General features: G+C 38.8%; 2 protein-coding genes, 1 non-coding gene and 1 pseudogene across 4 annotated transcripts; 3 read left to right on the top strand and 1 right to left on the bottom strand.

Moving 5' to 3' along the window:
- The first annotated feature begins 12,083 nt into the window (after nt 1–12,083).
- Nucleotides 12,084–12,155, top strand: TRNAE-UUC. Its single transcript has one exon. It is a non-coding gene; the product is annotated as a tRNA-Glu (tRNA).
- Nucleotides 12,156–12,248: 93 nt separating this feature from the next.
- On the top strand, nt 12,249–14,057 carry LOC121788664 (probable plastid-lipid-associated protein 4, chloroplastic). Its single transcript, XM_042187293.1, has 6 exons — nt 12,249–12,582; nt 12,793–12,906; nt 13,011–13,109; nt 13,365–13,439; nt 13,522–13,589; nt 13,711–14,057. Exons 1-6 carry the CDS (start codon nt 12,262–12,264, stop codon nt 13,781–13,783), a joined length of 750 nt encoding a protein of 249 aa, XP_042043227.1. The 5' UTR covers nt 12,249–12,261; the 3' UTR covers nt 13,784–14,057.
- A 958-nt stretch (nt 14,058–15,015) lies between these two features.
- Nucleotides 15,016–17,698, top strand: LOC121788649 (patatin-like phospholipase domain-containing protein 4). 2 transcript variants are annotated; one of them, XM_042187287.1, is made up of 7 exons: nt 15,016–15,751; nt 16,170–16,313; nt 16,396–16,468; nt 16,746–16,851; nt 16,919–17,015; nt 17,089–17,218; nt 17,329–17,698. In XM_042187287.1, the coding sequence occupies exons 1-7, from the start codon at nt 15,326–15,328 to the stop codon at nt 17,385–17,387; spliced, it is 1,035 nt and encodes a 344-aa protein (XP_042043221.1). In that variant the 5' UTR covers nt 15,016–15,325; the 3' UTR covers nt 17,388–17,698. The 2 variants fall into 2 exon arrangements, with proteins under 2 accessions (XP_042043221.1, XP_042043214.1); XM_042187280.1 differs by having other exon boundaries at nt 15,026–15,751; nt 17,089–17,184; nt 17,253–17,698.
- A 146-nt stretch (nt 17,699–17,844) lies between these two features.
- On the bottom strand, nt 17,845–19,026 carry LOC121773960 (annotated as a pseudogene).
- Nucleotides 19,027–20,356: the final 1,330 nt, after the last annotated feature.

Genomic DNA, 20,356 nt, shown 5'->3' with positions numbered 1-20,356 from the left:
GGGACAGCCTAGCTGTAACATACAAAAGTGGGGGAGATTCGTTGCAAACATACGATCTCCACCGGAGAGCGAGCACGTTAAAACAGGGGAACAACACGTTGGAGGAAGTATGGAACGACCTCAACGAGATCTGGACCGCGATTGACCAGAAGCGGCCAAATCGGATGAAATGTTCAGAGGATATCCAAATCTACAATGAAGAGACAGAACAAAATCGACTCTATCAGTTCCTTACTGCATTGGATGATAAGTATGAGTTAGTAAAGAGAGAAGTGTTAAAGATGGAACCACTCCCCTCGGCCGAACAGGCCTACAACGTAGTGAAGCGGGAGGATATCCGATCCGAGATTCTCCGCCCCGCAGACGGAAAAATCCCATGAGATGGGATCGGAGCAGGGCTGTTCACGGCGCGAAGGCCGAATCACTCCAATGCCCCACGCCGCGGCAGCGATAGCAGGAACGGAGGGTGGAACCAGCGACCATCCGATGAACGAAGAACAGAGGAAGATCGATCCAGATTGATATGCACAAACTGTGGAAAACGGAAGCACACAAAGGAGCAATGCTTCGAATTGGTGGGATACCCGGAATGGTGGGAGTCAAAGCACAAACCGGCGGCCGCTCGGCCACCATGGAGCAAGGGCCACGCCGCCGCGGCCGTCGGAGCAGACGGAGGAGCAGCGAATCTTGCCACCGCCGAGGGCAACCATGATGTGGCCGCTCACGCTCGGGGCAACGAGAAACTCATCGGAGCACCACCGAAGACGGCCGGGATCGCACAGTTCGCCTCTGCTCCGACCCGATCAGATGAAGAAATGACTGAGGCGGCGGGAGGTACCCCTGTATTAGGGTTAGGTTTACAACCTAACCCTCCATCTCTCTTTTTTTCTCATAAATTACCCCATGCCCATGTTTCTTTTAATTTCGCCCCAAAAGTTTCCCGAAATTTTAAAGTGACCCCCAGACGTGTTGAGAGCTGCAAATCAGACCCAATTAAATGTGAAAATCTCTTTCAAGTCCTAGAAAATTTTGGAACGGCATGTGTCGTGTCTACAGGATCGGGAAAAACTAATAGGTGGATTTTTGATTGCGGGGCTACTGATACGATGACGTATGATGAGTCAGATATTACTAAACTTCATAAACCTCATTTTTCTCATATTCAGACTGCTAGTGGAGAGTTTACGGCTGTACAGGGGGCAGGGACTGTGAAGATTTCTCCATCTTTAGAACTATCTAATTGTTTGCACGTTCCTTCACTCTCCCATAAATTATTGTCAATCAGTCATGTGACACGAGAATTAAATTGTACATTACTGATGCAACCGAACTTCTGTATATTGCAGGATATCAGGACCGGAGAGATTATTGGGCGTGGCACTGAAAGTAACGGGCTGTACTACGTGGATGAGATAGCCCAAAAAGGAGCTGCCATGCTAACTCATGGGACTGCTGATAGGGAAGCTTGGCTTTGGCACCGACGCTTAGGACATCCTTCTCCCGGTTATTTAAAAATGTTATTTCCTACTATTATTCCAAAATCGAGCATGTACTGTGAGACTTGTGTTTTGGCTAAAAGCCATAGAAACTCTTATCCTTTGAGTAACTCTCGTACTGAAACCTTTTTTGATTTAATCCATTCTGATGTTTGGGGACCCGCACCCGTAGTTGGGGGACAAGGATTTAGATACTTTCTTATCTTTGTTGATGATTGCACCCGTATGACGTGGGTATATTTTATGAAGCATAAGTCTGAAGTTTTTGAATACTTTGTCCACTTCTATAACCTTGTCCAAACACAATACCAAAAACCCATAAAAACCCTTCGATCCGATAATGGGGGAGAGTTTGTCAACACCAAAATGAAATAGTTCACCCCAGAAAAGGGAATAATACACCAAACCACATGTGCCCACACTCCATAACAGAATGGGGTAGCCGAGAGAAAAAATAGAATCCTACTAGAAATGACCCGAGCCATGCTCATAGAATCACAAGTTCCAAAGACCTTCTGGCCTGAAGCCCTTGCCACTTCCGCTTACCTTCTAAATCGGCTACCCACCCATATACTAAAATTCCAAACACCAATCGATACTCTAGCCCTACAAACAACTATTCCTCAACATCTTTCTCTAGAACCCCGTGTCTTCGGGTGCTCAGTCTTTGCCCATATACCAAAACATGAACGGACGAAGTTATCCCCTTGTGCCATTAAGTGTGTATTTGTGGGCTACGGGGTAAACCAAAAGAGCTACAGATGCTTTGACCCTAGATCTAATCATATGTACACGACCATGAATTGTGATTTTCTTGAAACTGAGTATTTCTATACCCATCTTAGCGGTCAGGGGGGAGTGACACTAGGACAAATGTTAGTGACCCACTAAGCTGGGTGTCAATGCCAAGTGCACCAGAGGCGGACCCACCAGAGGAAGCAGTACGCAACTCCGCTGGGCAAGTCTCTGACGTTGTACAGACTGAAGCAACAGGTGACACAAGTCCTAGTAACGACTCTCCGCTTCTGATATCGGATGTAAGTACTCTTGCTCCACTCAATGAGATTATTGAGTCTAATGTTGTTAATGAGACTCAGGGGGAGTCTAATGTTAGCCCTGAAGAGAGTGAGACAGATGACATAGAGGGAGTTGACCCCGACACTGGGAGATATATCCTACCTCCAAGGGCAAACAGGGGAGTACCACCGAAGAGGTACAGTCCAAAAAGAATCAACAGAAAGGCAAGATACTCTATGGCGAATCTCGCCAAAGGTCACCTCACCGAGATGGCTCAGGCTTTCGAGGAAGCACTCTACGATGAGGAAGAGATCCCACAATCGGCAGACGAGGCAATGAGGAACCAACATTGGAGAGAAGCCATGAAGAAGGAGATAGATGCTCTAATGCGCAACCACACTTGGGACAAGTGTATACTACCCGAAGGAAAGAAACCAGTTGGGTGTAGGTGGGTGTTCACCATTAAGCGGAGACCAGATGGAAGCATCGAGCGGTATAAAGCTCGACTGGTGGCTAAAGGGTACACTCAGACTTATGGAATAGACTACTCAGAAACCTTTTCTCCAGTAGCCAAGATGGATACAGTCCGGGTACTACTCTCTATTGCTGCCAATCGAGATTGGCCACTATACCAGTTCGACGTCACAAACGCCTTTCTTCATGGCGAGTTAAAGAAAGAAATTTACATGGAGGCACCACCGGGCTTCTCTGACGAGTTCAACGTAGGTGAAGGATGCAGATTGAGGAAAACTCTATATGGACTGAAGCAGTCACCGAGAGTCTGGTTTGGTAGATTCGCTGACGCAATGAAGAGCTATGGATATAGACAGAGCAATTCAGACCATACATTATTCCTGAAACGGTACGAAGGAAAGACTACCTGTTTAATTGTGTATGTTGATGACATGATTATTACAGGCGATGATGTAGAAGAAATTAAGAATTTGAGGGAGAAGCTGTTCAAGGAATTTGAGATGAAGGATTTAGGTGACCTTAAGTATTTTTTGGGGATTGAAGTCCTTCGATCACCAAGAGGGATATTTTTGAGGCAGAAGAAATATATCTTGGATATCCTAGCAGAGACAGGCCTACTAGAGTGTAAACCAGCCGAGACCCCGATTGTGCAAAATCATGGCTTGAAGATACAAGATGGAGCTGAGGCAGCAGATCGAGGGCGTTATTAGCGTTTAGTTGGGAGACTTATCTATTTATCTCACACTAGACCTGATATTGCTTATGCGGTAGGAGTGGTAAGCCAATTTATGCACCAACCCCAGGCTGAACATTTAGAGGCTGCACTAAGGATAGTCCGATATTTGAAGGGAACCGTTGGACATGGAATAGTGTTCAAGAAAAATGGAAGCTTAGAAATCCATGGGTATACTGATGCAGATTGGGCAGGTAACCCAGTGGACAGAAGATCGACCTCAGGCTACTTTACATTCGTTGGAGGTAATTTGGTAACATGGAAAAGCAAGAAGCAGAAGGTGGTAGCCCTGTCTAGTGCAGAGGCAGAATTTAGAGGAATTAAGAGTGGTCTGACTGAGATCATGTGGCTAAGGAAATTGATGACAGAGATTGATTCTGTTCCAAGTAAGAGTCAATTGTACTGCGATAATAAAGCTGCGATAAGCATTTCAGAGAACCCCGTTCAACATGACCGGACAAAGCACGTTGAGGTGGATAGACACTTCATCAAGGAAAAGATTGAAGAGGGAGTGGTCGAATTCCCGTTTGTGCGTTCGGAAGACCAGTTAGCGGATATATTAACCAAGGCGGTTAGCTCGAGGAGTCTTGAAGATGTTCTTGCCAAATTGAGTATCGGGGATCCCACTACTCAATTTGAGGGGGAGTGTTAGAATAAAGAAGGAAATTTGATTAAGTTAGGAAAGAATAAATTAGGAATCAATTCCCTACATCAAGGGATTGATTCAAATCATGTATAGAATATAATGATTTAGTTACCATATACAACATCTTGTAACTCCTATTTAAACCACACGGTGGTAATGAGAAAATCATCAAGCTTTACCCCAAATTCCTTTCCTTTGTCGTTTGTCAATGCATACCATTCGATTTTTGAATTTTTCTAAGTGATTATTCGAGCATTGGCAATCCCCTTTGTTTTCCGCAGTTCTTAACCATCAACCCTAGTCATGGTTCTTCGCACATAGTTATCCTTTGAAAGTGTATTGTAACTAAAACTTTAACTGGCCTAACATTATATATGTACCGAAATAGAAAAATGACGGATTAGACTTCAAATTTGGTCCATTTTTATGCAGGTTTTGTCAAGTTAATCAGAAAAAGGTATTGAAACTGTTATAAAAGATTTTGTTTTAAATTAGTGTAATGAAACAAATAAATGTCCTATATTGGTGTATAGCTAGAGATAATTGAAACTACTATATAAGTATCAACATAAATATTTGGAATTGAAAATAGTTGTAAAATTAGTTCTATCAAACACACAATACACAGAAATAGACAATACACATTGCACATACACACAGTAAACAGTATTGCACATACAATACACACGACATATACTTGCATACATAATTCAAAATATCCAGAAAAATAAATTAGAAACACACGGTGTATAGAAATTATAAAAAACCATTAAAAGTGAATGTCAATTTTTTTGTTCACTTCTTACTTATAAAATCATCAGAAGATTTTAAGTTCATATAATAATAATTATAACACAGTTTCAGATTAATTATACCAATGTTTACAATCAAACATATAATAGAAAAACACAATCATCAAATCATGCATTCTTGCTGACAGGATCATGCATGAGGCCACTAGACTAATTAAACAGAAGTCTGACTAGTAGAGGAAGACTCCTCTTTGATCCCCACAAACGATGAATCATAAAGACAAAGTGGTGGCAGCAATAGCTCAACTCCAAGGCCTATCTCGTTTTCTGGTACGTACAGACAACATCTTTCATAGATTAAGACATCATCGTACTTGGGTTTAGGTGTGAGCCGGTGTGGGCCACGACGACGGCAGCACGAGGCGTACTGGAGCTGGTTCATGAATCTAGCGAGTGGCGACAGAGTGTATTGAGGCAGCTTTGATCTCTTCTTCCTTTTAACGTTGTTTCTGTCCCACATAACAACATCTTCTACTTCTTCTATCTCTGCATATTATATAGTATAACCTCTTATTCTATAATTATTGGCTGCATAATATTTTACTTATCTTCAAGTACTAAAACTAGATGAAAAGAAGAGATCATTAATTTCAAATACTCCTACTACTATTAATGTTTTTGGTTAGTATTGAATTCAAACCAAATATGGAATGTGAATTAGCAGTGATTAATATTTACACCTATTTAAATAATTATATTAGTCTAACAATTAATTGTTCTACACAATACTTGCATAATTAAACATCTCTTGTTATACAAATTTAAGAGCATCCACAACGGAGAGCATGTGCTCGTCCGTCCGTCCGTGCTAGCGGCGCGGCACCGCTGTCTGCCGCTGCGCTCTTGTCGCTGGCACGGCGCTGCACGATGCATCGGGCACGTCCGTGCCAGCGATCAGGCGACGTGGCAGCGTGTGATTGGCCAACGGCATATCCGTTGAAAAATCATTTTTTATATTTTTATTTTAAATCGAAAATAATATCAAAAAATAAAAAAATATTTTCCCAATCCCAAAAAAATGACCATTTTTTTGCCCGTTTTTCTGTATTTTTTTATTTTTTTCCCCAAAATCATCTATAAATACACACATTCATCATCCATTTTTCACATCAAATCATCTCTCATTCATATTTGTCATACAACTTAATATCTGCACCTTCATCTCTCACTCAAAACCTTAAATGGATTTCACCCATCTCATTGCGGAAGCGGAGCGCGAAGAACAAGAATACTACGAATAACATTGTGCCGCTTATGAAGCATATGTCCCAACGAATACCCCCGCCCATCCTCCTCAACCAACTAGATCAACTCGCCGTTACATCCATCGTGACCGGGAGGGAGCCCACGAACGGCTCATTGCCGACTATTTTGCCGACCCGCCTTGGTTTCTGTAAGATTACTTTAGGCGCCGTTTTCGCATGTCAAAGCGCTTGTTTATGCGTATTGTCAACACATTGTCCGCCCGTGTTGAATTCTTCCAAACAGGTCCAGATGCAGCCGGTCGGCAAAGTCTCTCGGTGTTGCAGAAGTGTACGTGTGCCATCCGACAACTCGCTATTGGGCAAACGGCCGACCTCTTCGACGAAAATTTGCATGTCGGTGAGTCCACTGGAATCCTTTGTCTTAAAAATTTTTGCGAAGGCGTTCGTACAGCTTTCGGTGATGAATTCCTTCGGGCACCCACCACCGATCATTGCCAACGGTTGCTTCGTCTTCACAAAACAGTCCATGGCTTTCCCGGTATGTTTGGCAGCATTGACTGCATGCATTGGAGGTGGAAGAATTACCCGACTGCTTGGAGGGGGCAATACTTAAGCGGTCTCAAAGGCGGCGGCCCAACACTTATCCTTAAAGCGGTTGCCGACTACCGCCTATGGATTTAGCATGCATATTTCGGTGTTGCCGGATCCAACAACGACTTGAACGTGCTCTATTCTTCACCCCTCTTCAATGATGTGTTGAATGGTGTAGCACCGGCAATCGACTTCACCGTCAGCGGAAATGTATACCACATGGGTCACTATCTCGCCGATGGTATCTATCCAAGGTGGTCGACTTTCGTGAAGACGCTCAACAACCCGCAAGACCCGAGACGGGTTCTTTTTGCGCAACGTCAAGAGTCCGCGCGGAAAGACGTCGAAAGAGCCTTTGGGGTCCTTCAAGCCTGATTCAATATTGTGAAGGCCCCGTCTCGGCTGTGGTACGTGAAAAATATCGCCGACATCATGTACACGTGTATTATCTTACACAACATGATTATAGCCGACGAAGGACCGAGGGTGGCTAGCTTTTACGACGAGGATGAAGCCGGAAGCTCAAGCGCGAGGCCTACCCCACGCCGAGGTGTGCATACGACGGTGGGTGAGAGGATCGAAACAAGGCACACAATGCGTGATACCCGAACCCACGTTGAGCTACAAGAAGACCTAATCAAACACATTTTGGCGAAATTCGACCACGAGTAATGGTTTTTTTTTTATTTTAGGAGTTGAATTATGTATTTTTTATTGATTAGGAGTTTAATTATGTAATTTTTAATTTTTAGGATTTTAATTATTTAATTTTTATTTTTTATTTTTTAGGATTTTAATTTTTAATGTATTTTGTAATATTATTCCGGGTATTTTTAATGTATTTTAATTTTGTGGAAATGTTTTTATTTAAATTGAATAATGGAATGGTGGGACCCTTGTGTTCGTCCTTGTGGAAGAGCACGGATGTGGGTGTTGTGCTCTTGTCTAAAAGCAGGCAGAAAAAGTAGGGCCGGACCCACATCCGTGCTCGTTGGCAAGAGCACGGTTGTGGATGCTCACGTTTCATCTACAACAACAAATGCTCGTGCGAAATTTCACCTCGTTTTAGAATCAATAAGACCCAAAAAATAAAATTTTGTACAACTTAGACAAATTAGACATAAAAAAGAATCAAAGTAAAAAAAACTTTACCATCTTCTTGCTTGATCTGGATGGTGGCCAAGGTGGTAGTTGCTGAGGATGAGGGTTTTCCACAGTAAAAATGATGTTGAAGTTGAGTTGCAGAATCACCATCAACAGTAGCAGCTTCCAGTTTTACCATTAATGGTGTAGATAAAGTTGGCTCAAAGCTCAAATTCCCAAAAATCATCCCAATTTGACCAACTGAAAAAGCCACATTTTCATGCGGAATTGAGCTTGAAGAACTTATCTGGGTAGAACATGAACTTTCTATAAACGGATCAACTTCTGCCTCCTCATGATTCATTGATTTCTTCCTTCGATCTAAATTACCTATGTTCTTTGATCTGCATAAGTTGCATATAATCTCTTTAGAAGGGCTCATATTCCACTACAGATTTTACATTAATATAGTCATGAGGAGTATTACATGAATAATAAAATTGAATAACATTTAGAACAATAGTATTTAAGTGATGAAATATTGGAAATAGATGATCTTAAATAGATTCATTTGCTAAACAAAGAGGGACTTTCTTTGTCTTAAGATTTATAAACAATTGTAATAGAAAAAATAGGTCTGGATTAAAAAATATATATATACAATGGGAACTCACATGGAAATCCACATTTGGACCATCGCCATTGCTTTCTCATGTTTTTTGCTTCAATTCTGAGTGAAGATATGAAATTCCAATTCAATGGTTGTTTGTTTTTTTGTAAATGAGAAAAATGGTTGTAATAAAAAAGGTCAAACTGCAAGACCGTCATATATATAGGCACTAAAAATTAAGAATGATATAATTAAAAAAAGAGTACAAAATTGAATGCCACAACTCAGCATGGCTGACATACGAAATATTCCTTTAGTTCGCCGGATTTATGTTTAATTAACAATAGAATGAAGTAAATTTGCTAATAATAAAAATTGAATTGTAGTTTTAGAAATGGTAGTCGATAATCTAGTGGACAAGGTGTCATGTTATTAACACAAAGTGACTTAAAATGTGATTACTGTAATTTTAGGACTTAGGAGAACCGAGCAAACGACAAAATGATAGAAGTAGGATTCTTGCATTAATAATACTGTGTGCTAATATATCAGTCTGACTTTTGTGTGATGCAAAATCGGCATTTTAATATTATTAATTGTGGATGTCTACAGATTTATCTTTCTAGTGTGAGATATGCTTACTTTTTTATATGGAGTATAAAGTTTTAAATTAAAGAGAGCCAGACATATCGTACTGAGTCTAAATTAAATTACATTTTATTTGCCACTTTATCATCAAAGTTTATTTTAAAAATTTAACAATATTTTTTAGAAAAAATAATTTATTATAACTTCTTGATACTAATCCTGAAACAAATAGAAATACAGTACATAATAAAAATATAATTGAATTGAAAAGGATAAACGGGTATCAATGAAACATCGTGATGGGCCAATGAATTTTCACAAAACTTAGAAGACATAATATTAAAAATTGTTATCACAAGGAATTGAATGGCTGATGAAAAGAAGCTTTCAACCGCTATGCTACTGATGCCAAATGTTATCTTGTCCACTAATACTATATTAAACCAAAATATTTTGAGGTACAGTCGTACCCCTTGTCCCAGTGTGCATCCGCCACTGCTGGAACTAATATTCTTGAATTTTATTCTCAAATTCAAAAATTTCTAAGTCGAATAAGAATTAAGTTGTGAATAAAACAAGAAAAAACCATATTGACTGAACAAAAAGGAGGAAGAAGCACGTTTTACTAATTGAAAGCAAGTAGTATTTGTTTGTACTTCTGTTTTTAATTAATAATTGACGGATTTAAAGTTAGGATGTAATTTTTTATTTTGTTTATTAGTGATAGTTATGAATTTGAATTTATTTTATTGTAATACCACATTTGTTCCATGGACACTTCCCTTTTTTATCGTATTTATTCTAATCCTCAAAAGATTACTGGAGTACTACTATTTTTTATCACTATTGTACCATTATTCCTTAACTATTTATTTTTATCTATATCAATTTATTTAATTTATTGAAAAATCAAGTATGATTCATTATATCTATAATTAAATAGTACAATTCTTTATAATAAACGTGGCCTATTTTCATACTATGAGAAATAATAATATTTTTATAAACTAGTAAAATTAAAAATGAAATAGTATAATAGAAACAAATACTATTAGAAAAGGAAAATTAATGACTGAATAAACAAAAAAATGTATGGTAAAAATATCAAAGTCAATGCAAAATAGTAGTAGTATATGAGTAGCCCCCACTTATCTGCAATTTGTCCTTTTACCTGAAAGTCAAAGTAGAATCACATGTCATGCGCTAGCTATAAATTTGCTTTAGGTCATCCACAACGTTGTTTTTATACCGTTTCCTTAAACTACTATTTGCGGGCCTCAGTGTACTTCTTTACTCCATTCCTTAACTAAGGAACGGAACCTGCAACCCTTCGTTCCTTAACCGTTCCTTAAATTACTATTCATTCAATTTCATTTTTTTTTTATTTCCAACTCAATTCAATTAAAAAAACACACTTTAATAAAAAAACAAACACACTTTAATAAAAAACACACAACATTAAAACAAAGTTACAACTTAAACTTAAAAAAATAAAAAGCACACAATTAAAATCCTTAAAAAATAAAAGTACACAATTTTAATAATTTCATCCGCCAAAGTGATTATTCCAATATTTGACGCATTTGTTCAAAAGTGAAAATTGGGGTGGAAATAGAGAAGATTTGAGAGGAATAGATGTGTGTTTGTGAGTGAAATGAATATGAAATAGGAGTATTTATAGAGTAAATAAATTTAAAAAAATAAAAAAAAATTACAAAACGGATAAAAATAAACAGTCATATTACCGTTGCAATTTTTTTTTATTAAATTCGAATTTTTTTAAAAAAAAATGAATTATTGCGTCACCGTGACGAAGCCCACTCGCGGGGCAGCGAGTGGGCGTCACGCGTGCGCTGAGAGCCCGCCACGTCGCCTCGGCGCGTGGCGGAACGTGTCGTGCCGCGTGCCGACGCAACGACACCCGGAACGGCATAGGCACGGAACTGCGACGACATGGAGGCTGCAACGCGTGCCGCCGCGGAACCGTTCCTCCGGAACGGCATAGGCACCGCAACGGCACAGCGTTGCTGGTGCTCTTATACTCCCTCCTCCCAAAAGAAAATGAACTTTAGATTCGACACGAGTTTTAATGCAAAATTAAAAAAGTAAGAGAGAGGTAGAGAGAAAAGTAATTAAAGTATTATTAATGGAGAAATGGTCCCATCTCAATAGAGTGAAAATAGTTTCCAAAATTGGAAAGTGCATATTCTTGTGGGACGAACTAAAAAGAAAAGAGTGCATATTCTTATGAGACGGGGGAGTATTGCTTTAACTTAATCATTTAATACAGGGAATATTATGATTATATAAAGAATAAACAATGTATATATGCATTACAATAATTTGGTATATAAAAAAATACTAATAAAATTAATAAATATGATAATAATTTAATGAATGTATTTATGCATAAAAAGTGACCGTAGATATATAAGCTATTCTAGTATAGTTAAAGAAAAGCACAATGTATCGAATCACAACAACTAGTAATATGTAAACTGAATAAAACAAAATAAAAATAACAATAAATAAAATAATTATACAGATAAGATAAATCAGACAAAGAGAGAAATTTCAAGGATAACTAATTCAATTCTATAATTTTTTGTTTTCACCATCGGATTTGAAGTAGTGATTGACCAAAACTAGTACCCCACGTATGAATTATGATTTGGGAATGTTCTAATTGCTGAACCTTTAGTATTTCAAATCATTTATTAAAACAACATATTTCGTGTTGATTAATCAATCACTCTAATTGCTGAACCTTTAGTATTTCAAATCATTTATTAAAACAACATATTTCGTGTTGATTAATCAATCACTAGTCCGTTGTCGTCCAGCGGTTAGGATATCTGGCTTTCACCCAGGAGACCCGGGTTCGATTCCCGGCAACGGAACTTTTTTTTTTTAACATGTGTGTTTGATAATCGTAGAAACTACATTTTGAAATTCCCTATATTTATATCATAACCGTTAATTGCAATGGACAAAGGAATCGCAAAAATGGCATTCCTTCATCTCTCTCCCCCCTCTTCTTCTTCTTCTTTTCTCCTCAACAGTTCCATTGATTCAATCTATCCGAAACGCCTTTTCCATTTGTCATCAAACCAACACAACCGCGATGCTTCACTTCAATTACCGAGCTACAGCTCCAATCAAGGATCTCGCATACCCGCTCAATGGAGAATTGGGGTTTCCTTTTTCGTCCCTTTCTTGGACAGAAGCAGCGAAATCGAGAGCCTGAAACAGCAGCTTCTCGATGCTATTGCTCCGCTCGACCGAGGCGCCGACGCTACTCCGGAGGACCAGCAGCTTGTCGATCAGGTAAGCTTTTTTCTCCTCAATCGCGTCACTGGATTTATTAGGGCTTTTGTTGGTGGGGAAAATGCACAATCAATCAGGCATAGTTATGATTTAGTGAGTGAAGGTAGTTTTTAATAGAAGTAATATGCAGTTGGCAGAGTAGATAAAGGGCGATTCGATTACTACGCCCTTGCGTTTGTCTACTAATTTGTTTTTTTTTCTTTCCCGCAGATTGCAAGCAAACTTGAAGCGAAGAACAAAGTGAAGGAACCGCTCAAGTCGAATCTTCTGAATGGGAAATGGGAGCTCTTGTACACAACATCCATGTCTGTTATTCAGAGTGAGGTTCGTTTATCTTCTTTATTTGGGGGTGGAGTTTACTAATCATGATTAATTTAGATAGATAATCGTATCATTGTTCTGAACAACAAGGTTTTCTTCTGTGGCAGAGACCCAAGATCCTCAGACCAAATGGAAAAATTTACCAAGCAATCAACTTGGATACCTTGAGGGCTCAAAATATCGAAACTTGGCCATTTTTCAATCAGGTATTATGATTTCCATCGCAAGCTCTGAGACTGTGTTTGGCTAAGCTTATTTGAGACCGATTATAAGATATAGGTTGCTATCAAGGTGTTTGGATGGTTGAATTTATAAGTTCTGTGCCTATGCCTATAAATCTTTAAACGATTTTCCCTACGTGTTTATACCATATCATCAAACTTAGATATGATGAATGTGGTGTGAAGTTCCATTTTTGCTTTCTTTCAGATTAACGTGACATGCTGTTATATTTAAATCAGGCTACAGCTAATTTGGTTCCACTAAATCAAAGAAGAGTTGCTGTTAAGTTCGATAGTTTTAAGATTGCTGGTGTGGTAGGTGAATCACTGCTTGTTTGATTCTTCAACCAATTGTAGTCTTTTCATCCTTAAAAAGTTTTTGACTGCTGTTGCATAGATACCTATTAAGGCACGTGGAAGTGGGCGTGGTCAGCTTGAAATCACGTACTTGGATGAAGAGCTGCGGTAAGACACATAGTATGATTCATAGAACCTCTCTGATGCAGCGTTTCTTTCAGCTGCATAGTTTACTCATGACTGGGTTTAACCAAAGCTCGAGCTCTGAGTATGTTTATATTGGTTGCAGAATATCGCGGGGAAATCAAGGGAATCTGTTTATAGTTGGAATGGTGGATCCCTTTTACAGAGTACCCGTGTAGGGGCTCCAAACACGGTTCAACAGAGATGAATTTACTGTGAAAGTATGAGGGGCGATCAAGGGGAGGTAAGAGGTTAGTGTTGGTTGTGTTTCAAAACTTTACTGTATAAGTATGTGTATAAGTGAATATATATGTAGTTCTAGTATTTTAGTGAGGCAATTTTTCTCTCGAAATCACAATTCTCGTCTAATGGTACCGTTGATGAAATTTGAGTTGTTGGTGAATGAGTAGTTAACCTTCTTCAAATGAAGGCCACATCTTTCGATGTTGTTTTCAATCTTTAGTTTCTTATTATTGATCAAAGTTCAATTTAATTGTCATTTTCTGATGTTAATTTGGTTTTTATTTACTTCCTGGGGATTTGAGAATTTGAGCTGTCTGGTGCTTTGATAACAATTCTGCTGTCGATTTCTTTACTTTTTCATTGATGGAGTTATGGTAGTCAATTTTTGCAGGGGTGTCTCGAGCCAATTTGCGTATCTGTTGGATTTATACTCTATTTCATTATAGAAAAATCGATTTATACAATTGTGAAACCGAATAGATTTTTCATCATTTCAAAGCTTCCATCCAGAATTGTTCACAAAGCTCTCGGATTACATTCAATTAATCTAAACACATAACAAGGATCAAATAGTATAAAACTCAAAAATAAAAAAAAAATACGAAATGAGATACTCCTTTCGTCCCTTAAAAATATAAACTTTTTTTTTATTCATCTCCTAAAAATAAAAACTTTATATTTTAGGAAATAGTATCTATCTTTCTGATAAAGTGAGATCTATTTTCCACTAATACACTTTTTTCTCTCTCTCTTTTAAAAATAATACATTAAAGTATGCATCATTCCAAAATATCTTATTTTTAGGGGACTAGGAAGTATATAGAAGCATTGTGGCAGTAGCTTTTATAAGGGCAAAAACGACACTTTGAATCTTATTTTTTTTTACTAAACAACAAACATAAAAACTTACTAATAGTACAACTCACTCCATACCATAAAAATATACACATGCTTTTCTTTTTAGTCGTCTCATAAGAATATGCACTTTTTAATTATTTTTTCATTCTATATTTCTTGCTTTATTAATTATGCATTAAAATTCGTAATCAATTAAAAGTGCACACCCTAATACAAAGTGGACAATAGGTCAATTAATCATAACTATTATCTTGATTTTGCATCTTATTTCTAGCTGATTATTATGCTTGGCTCAATTTTTATAACTACTACAAATGAGAGCACCAAATTTGCAGCAAAAGATGGATTGAGTTGCAAGTCTAAAGTATTCCTCTTCCAATATTATGATTTGAAGTGAAATAAAAAATAATTGACCACAACAATCGGACAAGTTATATACAGATTCAAGTTCTGAGATTCCCAATCGAGCTACAATAGCAAAGATAGATCCCTTCCGAAAGGAAAATCATCTCTACGTGGCTGAAACAGAATTGAAATGAAAGGATCCTTTGATTACAACGTTTACCCTATTTAATTAATTTCGATGTTTTTGAGGCCACCATTTTCACAGCAGACCAATCATGGCCTCCTCCTCCCTTTTCCTCCACCCCGCCGTCGCGGCTCCATTTCGCGCCGTCGCTTTCTCCACCAAAGCCACCCTTCCGCCGCCGGGCCACGAAAAGAAGTCTTTCGCCGTCGCTACGGGGGAGCTCTTTCTCGGCATCACGTCTCGGATTCTGAAGAGGAACGGCAAAATCGTGGGCGGCGGGGAGCTTCGGGCGCCGGAGAATGAGAGCGGCTGGTGGCGGAGGAACGGGGGGATCGGGGCCGTCGTGGAGGACCCGGTTCAGCCGGAGGTGGTGTGGGAGCAAGGGGTGAAAGACGTGGAGGCGGCGCGGCGGCGCAAGGCGGTTAGTAGCCCTGGGTTTAGCTTCTCCGCCGCGGGGCTCTTGTTCCCTTACCATCTTGGGGTGGCTCGCCTTCTCATTGAGAAGGGTTATATCAAGGTTCTCCTTCCTTAGGGATTCAATTCAATGCTAATTTGCCTAATTTTGGTCTCAACTTTGTGATAGGGAGGGATTGGTTTTTTATGGATATCAAAACTTTTAGGGGGTGTTCAGTCTGTAAAATTGTATCTCAAAGATTAAATATGTATTGTGATTGCTTCATGAGATTCAATCCCACAACTCAATCCTACATAGATAATCATGGAATGATTAGCCATATAGCTAACACCCTCCAACTAAAATAATATCAAACTCAATCTTGGATTATATCTTGCTACTATTTTATCTAGGAAACCGAACAGCACCTTAGTATATTGAGATTGTGGGGCATGAAATTTGTTTCAGACTTTGTGAAGAACGTTCATTATCTCTGGTTGTGTTGTTTCATGATCTTGATCCTCTTATTTGTGAATAAAAGGAAACAACACCGTTGGCTGGTTCGTCTGCTGGGGCTATTGTGTGTGCGGTGATTGCCTCGGGAGCCAGCATGGAGGAGGCACTGGTGGCTACCAAGATATTGGCTGAAGATTGCAGGCTTCGAGGAACTGCGTTTCGCCTTGGGGTATTACCATTTACAGTATGATAGTATATGGAAGTTCAAACTACACTTCAGTTTAGATGTTTGTTTGATTTTTTTGGCTCAGGCTGTGCTTAGAGATGTTCTGGACCAGTTTCTGCCTGATGATGCTCATATCAGGTCCAGTGGAAGGGTTCGTGGTCGGTATAAGTTCTCTTTTCGCACATAATCATTTGGAACGAAACACTATAATGTATATGAGAATGGTCATTTTTGCATGGGTATCTCCTTGAAAACAAATGCATTAGGCCTTTTTTTAGCACTCTTGTGTTTGTATAAATGTCCTTTCGAAAAAAGGCTGAATGATTTATTTAGGTTAAGATAACTAATTGTACATTTCCTGCAATCGATCTAGTACCTAAGTGACTTCTAGAGGAAGAATTTTGATAGAACTTTGTTTTGGTGGTGTAATGGCAGTGGCTGTAACGGAGATTATGTGGAGGCCGAGGGGTGTTCTTGTGGACCAATTTGATTCCAAAGAAGACCTTATCAATGCTGTTTTCACCTCCTCATTCATTCCTGGGTAAAATTCTGATTTGACCTGGTTTGATGGAACAATGCTTTGAACTGAAAAGTAATCTTTGATACAGATATCTTGCTCCGAGGCCAGCAACAATGTTCCGCAATCGTTTATGTATAGACGGGGGTTTGACACTGTTCATGCCGCCAACCTCTGCTTCTCAGACGGTAATAAGAAAATCAGGATGGACTTGTAGATGGATGGGGTCTGCCTTAAATTGAAAATGTGATGATGTTGCAGGTGCGCGTTTGTGCATTTCCTGCTGGTCGTTTGGGATTGAATGGAATAGGAATCAGCCCCGACTGCAACCCAGAGAACAGGGCCAGTGCCCGAGAGGTGACATTTTTGCCCGCGATTCCCAGTTTACATGGTAACAGAAACTAAGGTTCATGTGTCTGTTTTAGCTTTTCAATTGGGCGCTCGAGCCAGCTGCGGACCATGTTCTTGATAGACTCTTTGAGCTTGGGTATCTTGATGCAGCTGTGTGGGCAGAGGAGAATCCAGTGGAAGAAATAGTTCGACAAGACAGCGCTTGCTGATGGCCCGACAAAGAAAATTCAGGCATCGATAATAACTGTACAAACTCTGGAGAGCGCTACTTGTTTAAGTTCTGTCTTGAATGTCTTGTGAAGCATAGAATATAGATGAAAAACACTAGCAAGTTGTGATAGGGAAGATATGCGGTGTAAGAAAAACATCAAATATAGTATAGAGTTTTATATACACTACAAAATATGTACTGTAATTCAATTTTGTGATCAAGTATTAGTACCAATTTGATGTAAGAGGGTAATTGACAATGTAAGTGTTGATTGATTCTTGTGTAAGAATAAGTGTTTTTCATGTCAAACAGGAGACAGAGTGTAGCTTGCTATTACCCCAATTAAAAGATTTTCTTTTGGAGAAGAGACAAAAATGTGATGATATTCTCAACTGTAAAATTGAAAGAAACCAGACAAAACACACCTCAATTAGCCTAATTCTATAGTATTCCATCTAAATCAACTTTTTCTTTTGGAAGTAACTCTTTAAGTACGATATCTGGAGTGCTGAAACGACAATGCAGAATGTGAGTGACACGAGGCTGTAGAGAGCAACTCGATGATTTGTAGCTTCGTTCGTCGTCCTCATCTCTGCCTCTCTGCAACGACAAACATACACAATAAGGATGAACAAGAACAGCACTAAATTTGGTTAAGATTTGTTTAAAGAAAAACAACAACCTGGTCTTAAGATAGAGAAGATTTTGATGGACGGTCTCAACTGCCTCTTCGAGTTTTCTGAGCTCAAGCTCGATACCCTAGTAGAGATACAAAGTGAGTAAAGATGGTTTAAAGAATAGATGGAAGCAGAGAGATGAGTGAACCTCGACTTTTTCTTTTCTTGCAACTGAATTCCAGTCCTTTGCTGCGACACCAGTTTTCCACTCCAGGTTGATGCTTAATCCCCCCGAGCCCGAGTAATTTCCATCGACCCAGAAACAAGCCATGTAGCTTCCATCATCAGTAGTCGTGAATGCAAATTTACCGTGCGTCATGTTTTCCTGCCGATACAGAGTGTTTCCATACGGAGAAGTCACCTGAACCAATATCACACAAATTTCATTCTCAGATTATTATGAATGTGATAGTTTCCCCTTTTGTGCTTTCTATCTTACAAACCTGATGTTTTGTTTTAATGCAGATACAGATAGCTAAGCAATTAATCAATAATTGTTTTCTGTAATCACTTTGCAAATTGCAATCACAGTGTGGTTGTTTTCTATAAAAAAAAAAGTACAAAATCTGTTATATTATCATTCAACATGTGAAGATTCATAATCACGATTTCCAAAATAAAGGGTAAAAAGGAAAGGTAAATAACCTCAGCGGAAATGGTGGGAGAGGGGTGGACATGATCGTCGGAGATGACGACGTAGTCCGCCAAAACGACGACGTTGTTGTGAATCTCGTCGGAGACGCATTTGGTGCCGGTGGCTGGCAGATTCAACCAAACGGCTTCGCTCCTCCGCGGTGTGCAGAGAGAGAACAATAACACCGCCCACACAACACCACCACCCACCATTAACAATCACTTCCTCTCGATCCGCGATTTGGATCGCAAACTCACACATTCACAATCACAACTCTCTGTCTCTCTCTGTGCGCGCATGCAATCACCCTTTTTCTCAACCTTCATTAAAAAAAAATTAATGTTTTGCAATTTCTATAATAATTTCAATGGCAATCCCCACATCACTAAATTTCCTGATACTAAAAATAATTAATCAATATCTGAATATTTTAAAAGGAAATTGGTCCCTAAAATCATAAACTTTGCCTAAAATTTGGTGTTTTCCATGAATTTTAAAATTGGTATATAATATCATAAACTTTGCACTTTGTTTGGTATTTCCCTCAGCATGTCTATTACTATATTTGACTAACTTACGAGATTTTTTTTATCATACTTGACACAATTAAATCAATATGTTTTTTTTGTGTTTTTTAACTCAAGGAGTGTGGTCGAGTGACATGGGACTCGTCTATCATTAACCAAATGGTCAGGGGATTGATCCCTGCTTTTGGGTATGGAGCAACTTTAAGTTCTTGGATCAGCTGTCCCACCCATTGAGGTGCCTACAAATCAGGGCGGGGAATAGTCACTGGGCCCGCCGGTGGATACCCTTGGTAATTACAAAAAAAATCAACATGGTTTTTAACTTGACTTTTTATCCTATATATTATGAACTTAAAAAGTGGTTTAAAATATCATAAAACGTATCACAGTTGCCTACGTAAAATAAGAGCATCCACATCCATGCTCTTTGGCAAGAGCATAGATGTGGGTCCGGACCCACTTTAATTCATTTTTTATTCTCTGCTCTTTAGCAAGAGCACAACACTCACATCTATGTTCTTCCACAATAGCATGCTCAAGAGGCCCACCATTCTATTATTCAATTTAAGTACTTTAATTACTAAAAACATTTCCACAATATTAAATGCATTAATAATACCCGAAATACTATTACAAATTACTAAAAATTTTAAAATTACATAATTAAAATCTTAAAAATTAAAAATTACATAATTAAAATCCTAAAAATTAAAAGTACATAATTAAAATCCTACAAATTAAAAATTACATAATTAAATCCTAAAAAATACATCCGTGGAAATTTAAAGAAGACTAGCCCGATGGCGGTATCACCAATGCTTGTCGGAGAGTTCATATTTAAAAAATACATCCGTGGGAAATTTTTCTAACCGCAAAATAGTTTGTTGTTGCATTCGGTTGAAGAATAAAACAGAATAAGCGTTTCAAACTAAAATTAATTTACCTGAAACAAACAAAAGTTTCATTCAGTGGCATTTCATTGTGATTCTGTGCTCCTTCCGTCGGCACGGCCCTGCTCTTAGCATCGAGCACCGCCGTGCCGACGAGCAGGCTGACGTGGCGATCGCTTATTGGCCAACGGCAATGCCGTTGGCAATTTCCTTTTTTCTTTTATATAAAATTTCTAAAA

This window comes from Salvia splendens, chromosome 2 (genome assembly GCF_004379255.2).
Source record: "Salvia splendens isolate huo1 chromosome 2, SspV2, whole genome shotgun sequence".
Taxonomy (NCBI): domain Eukaryota; kingdom Viridiplantae; phylum Streptophyta; class Magnoliopsida; order Lamiales; family Lamiaceae; genus Salvia; species Salvia splendens.
The sequence above is the reverse complement of the archived record's forward strand: the minus strand, read 5'-3'. Positions and strand labels throughout refer to the sequence as shown.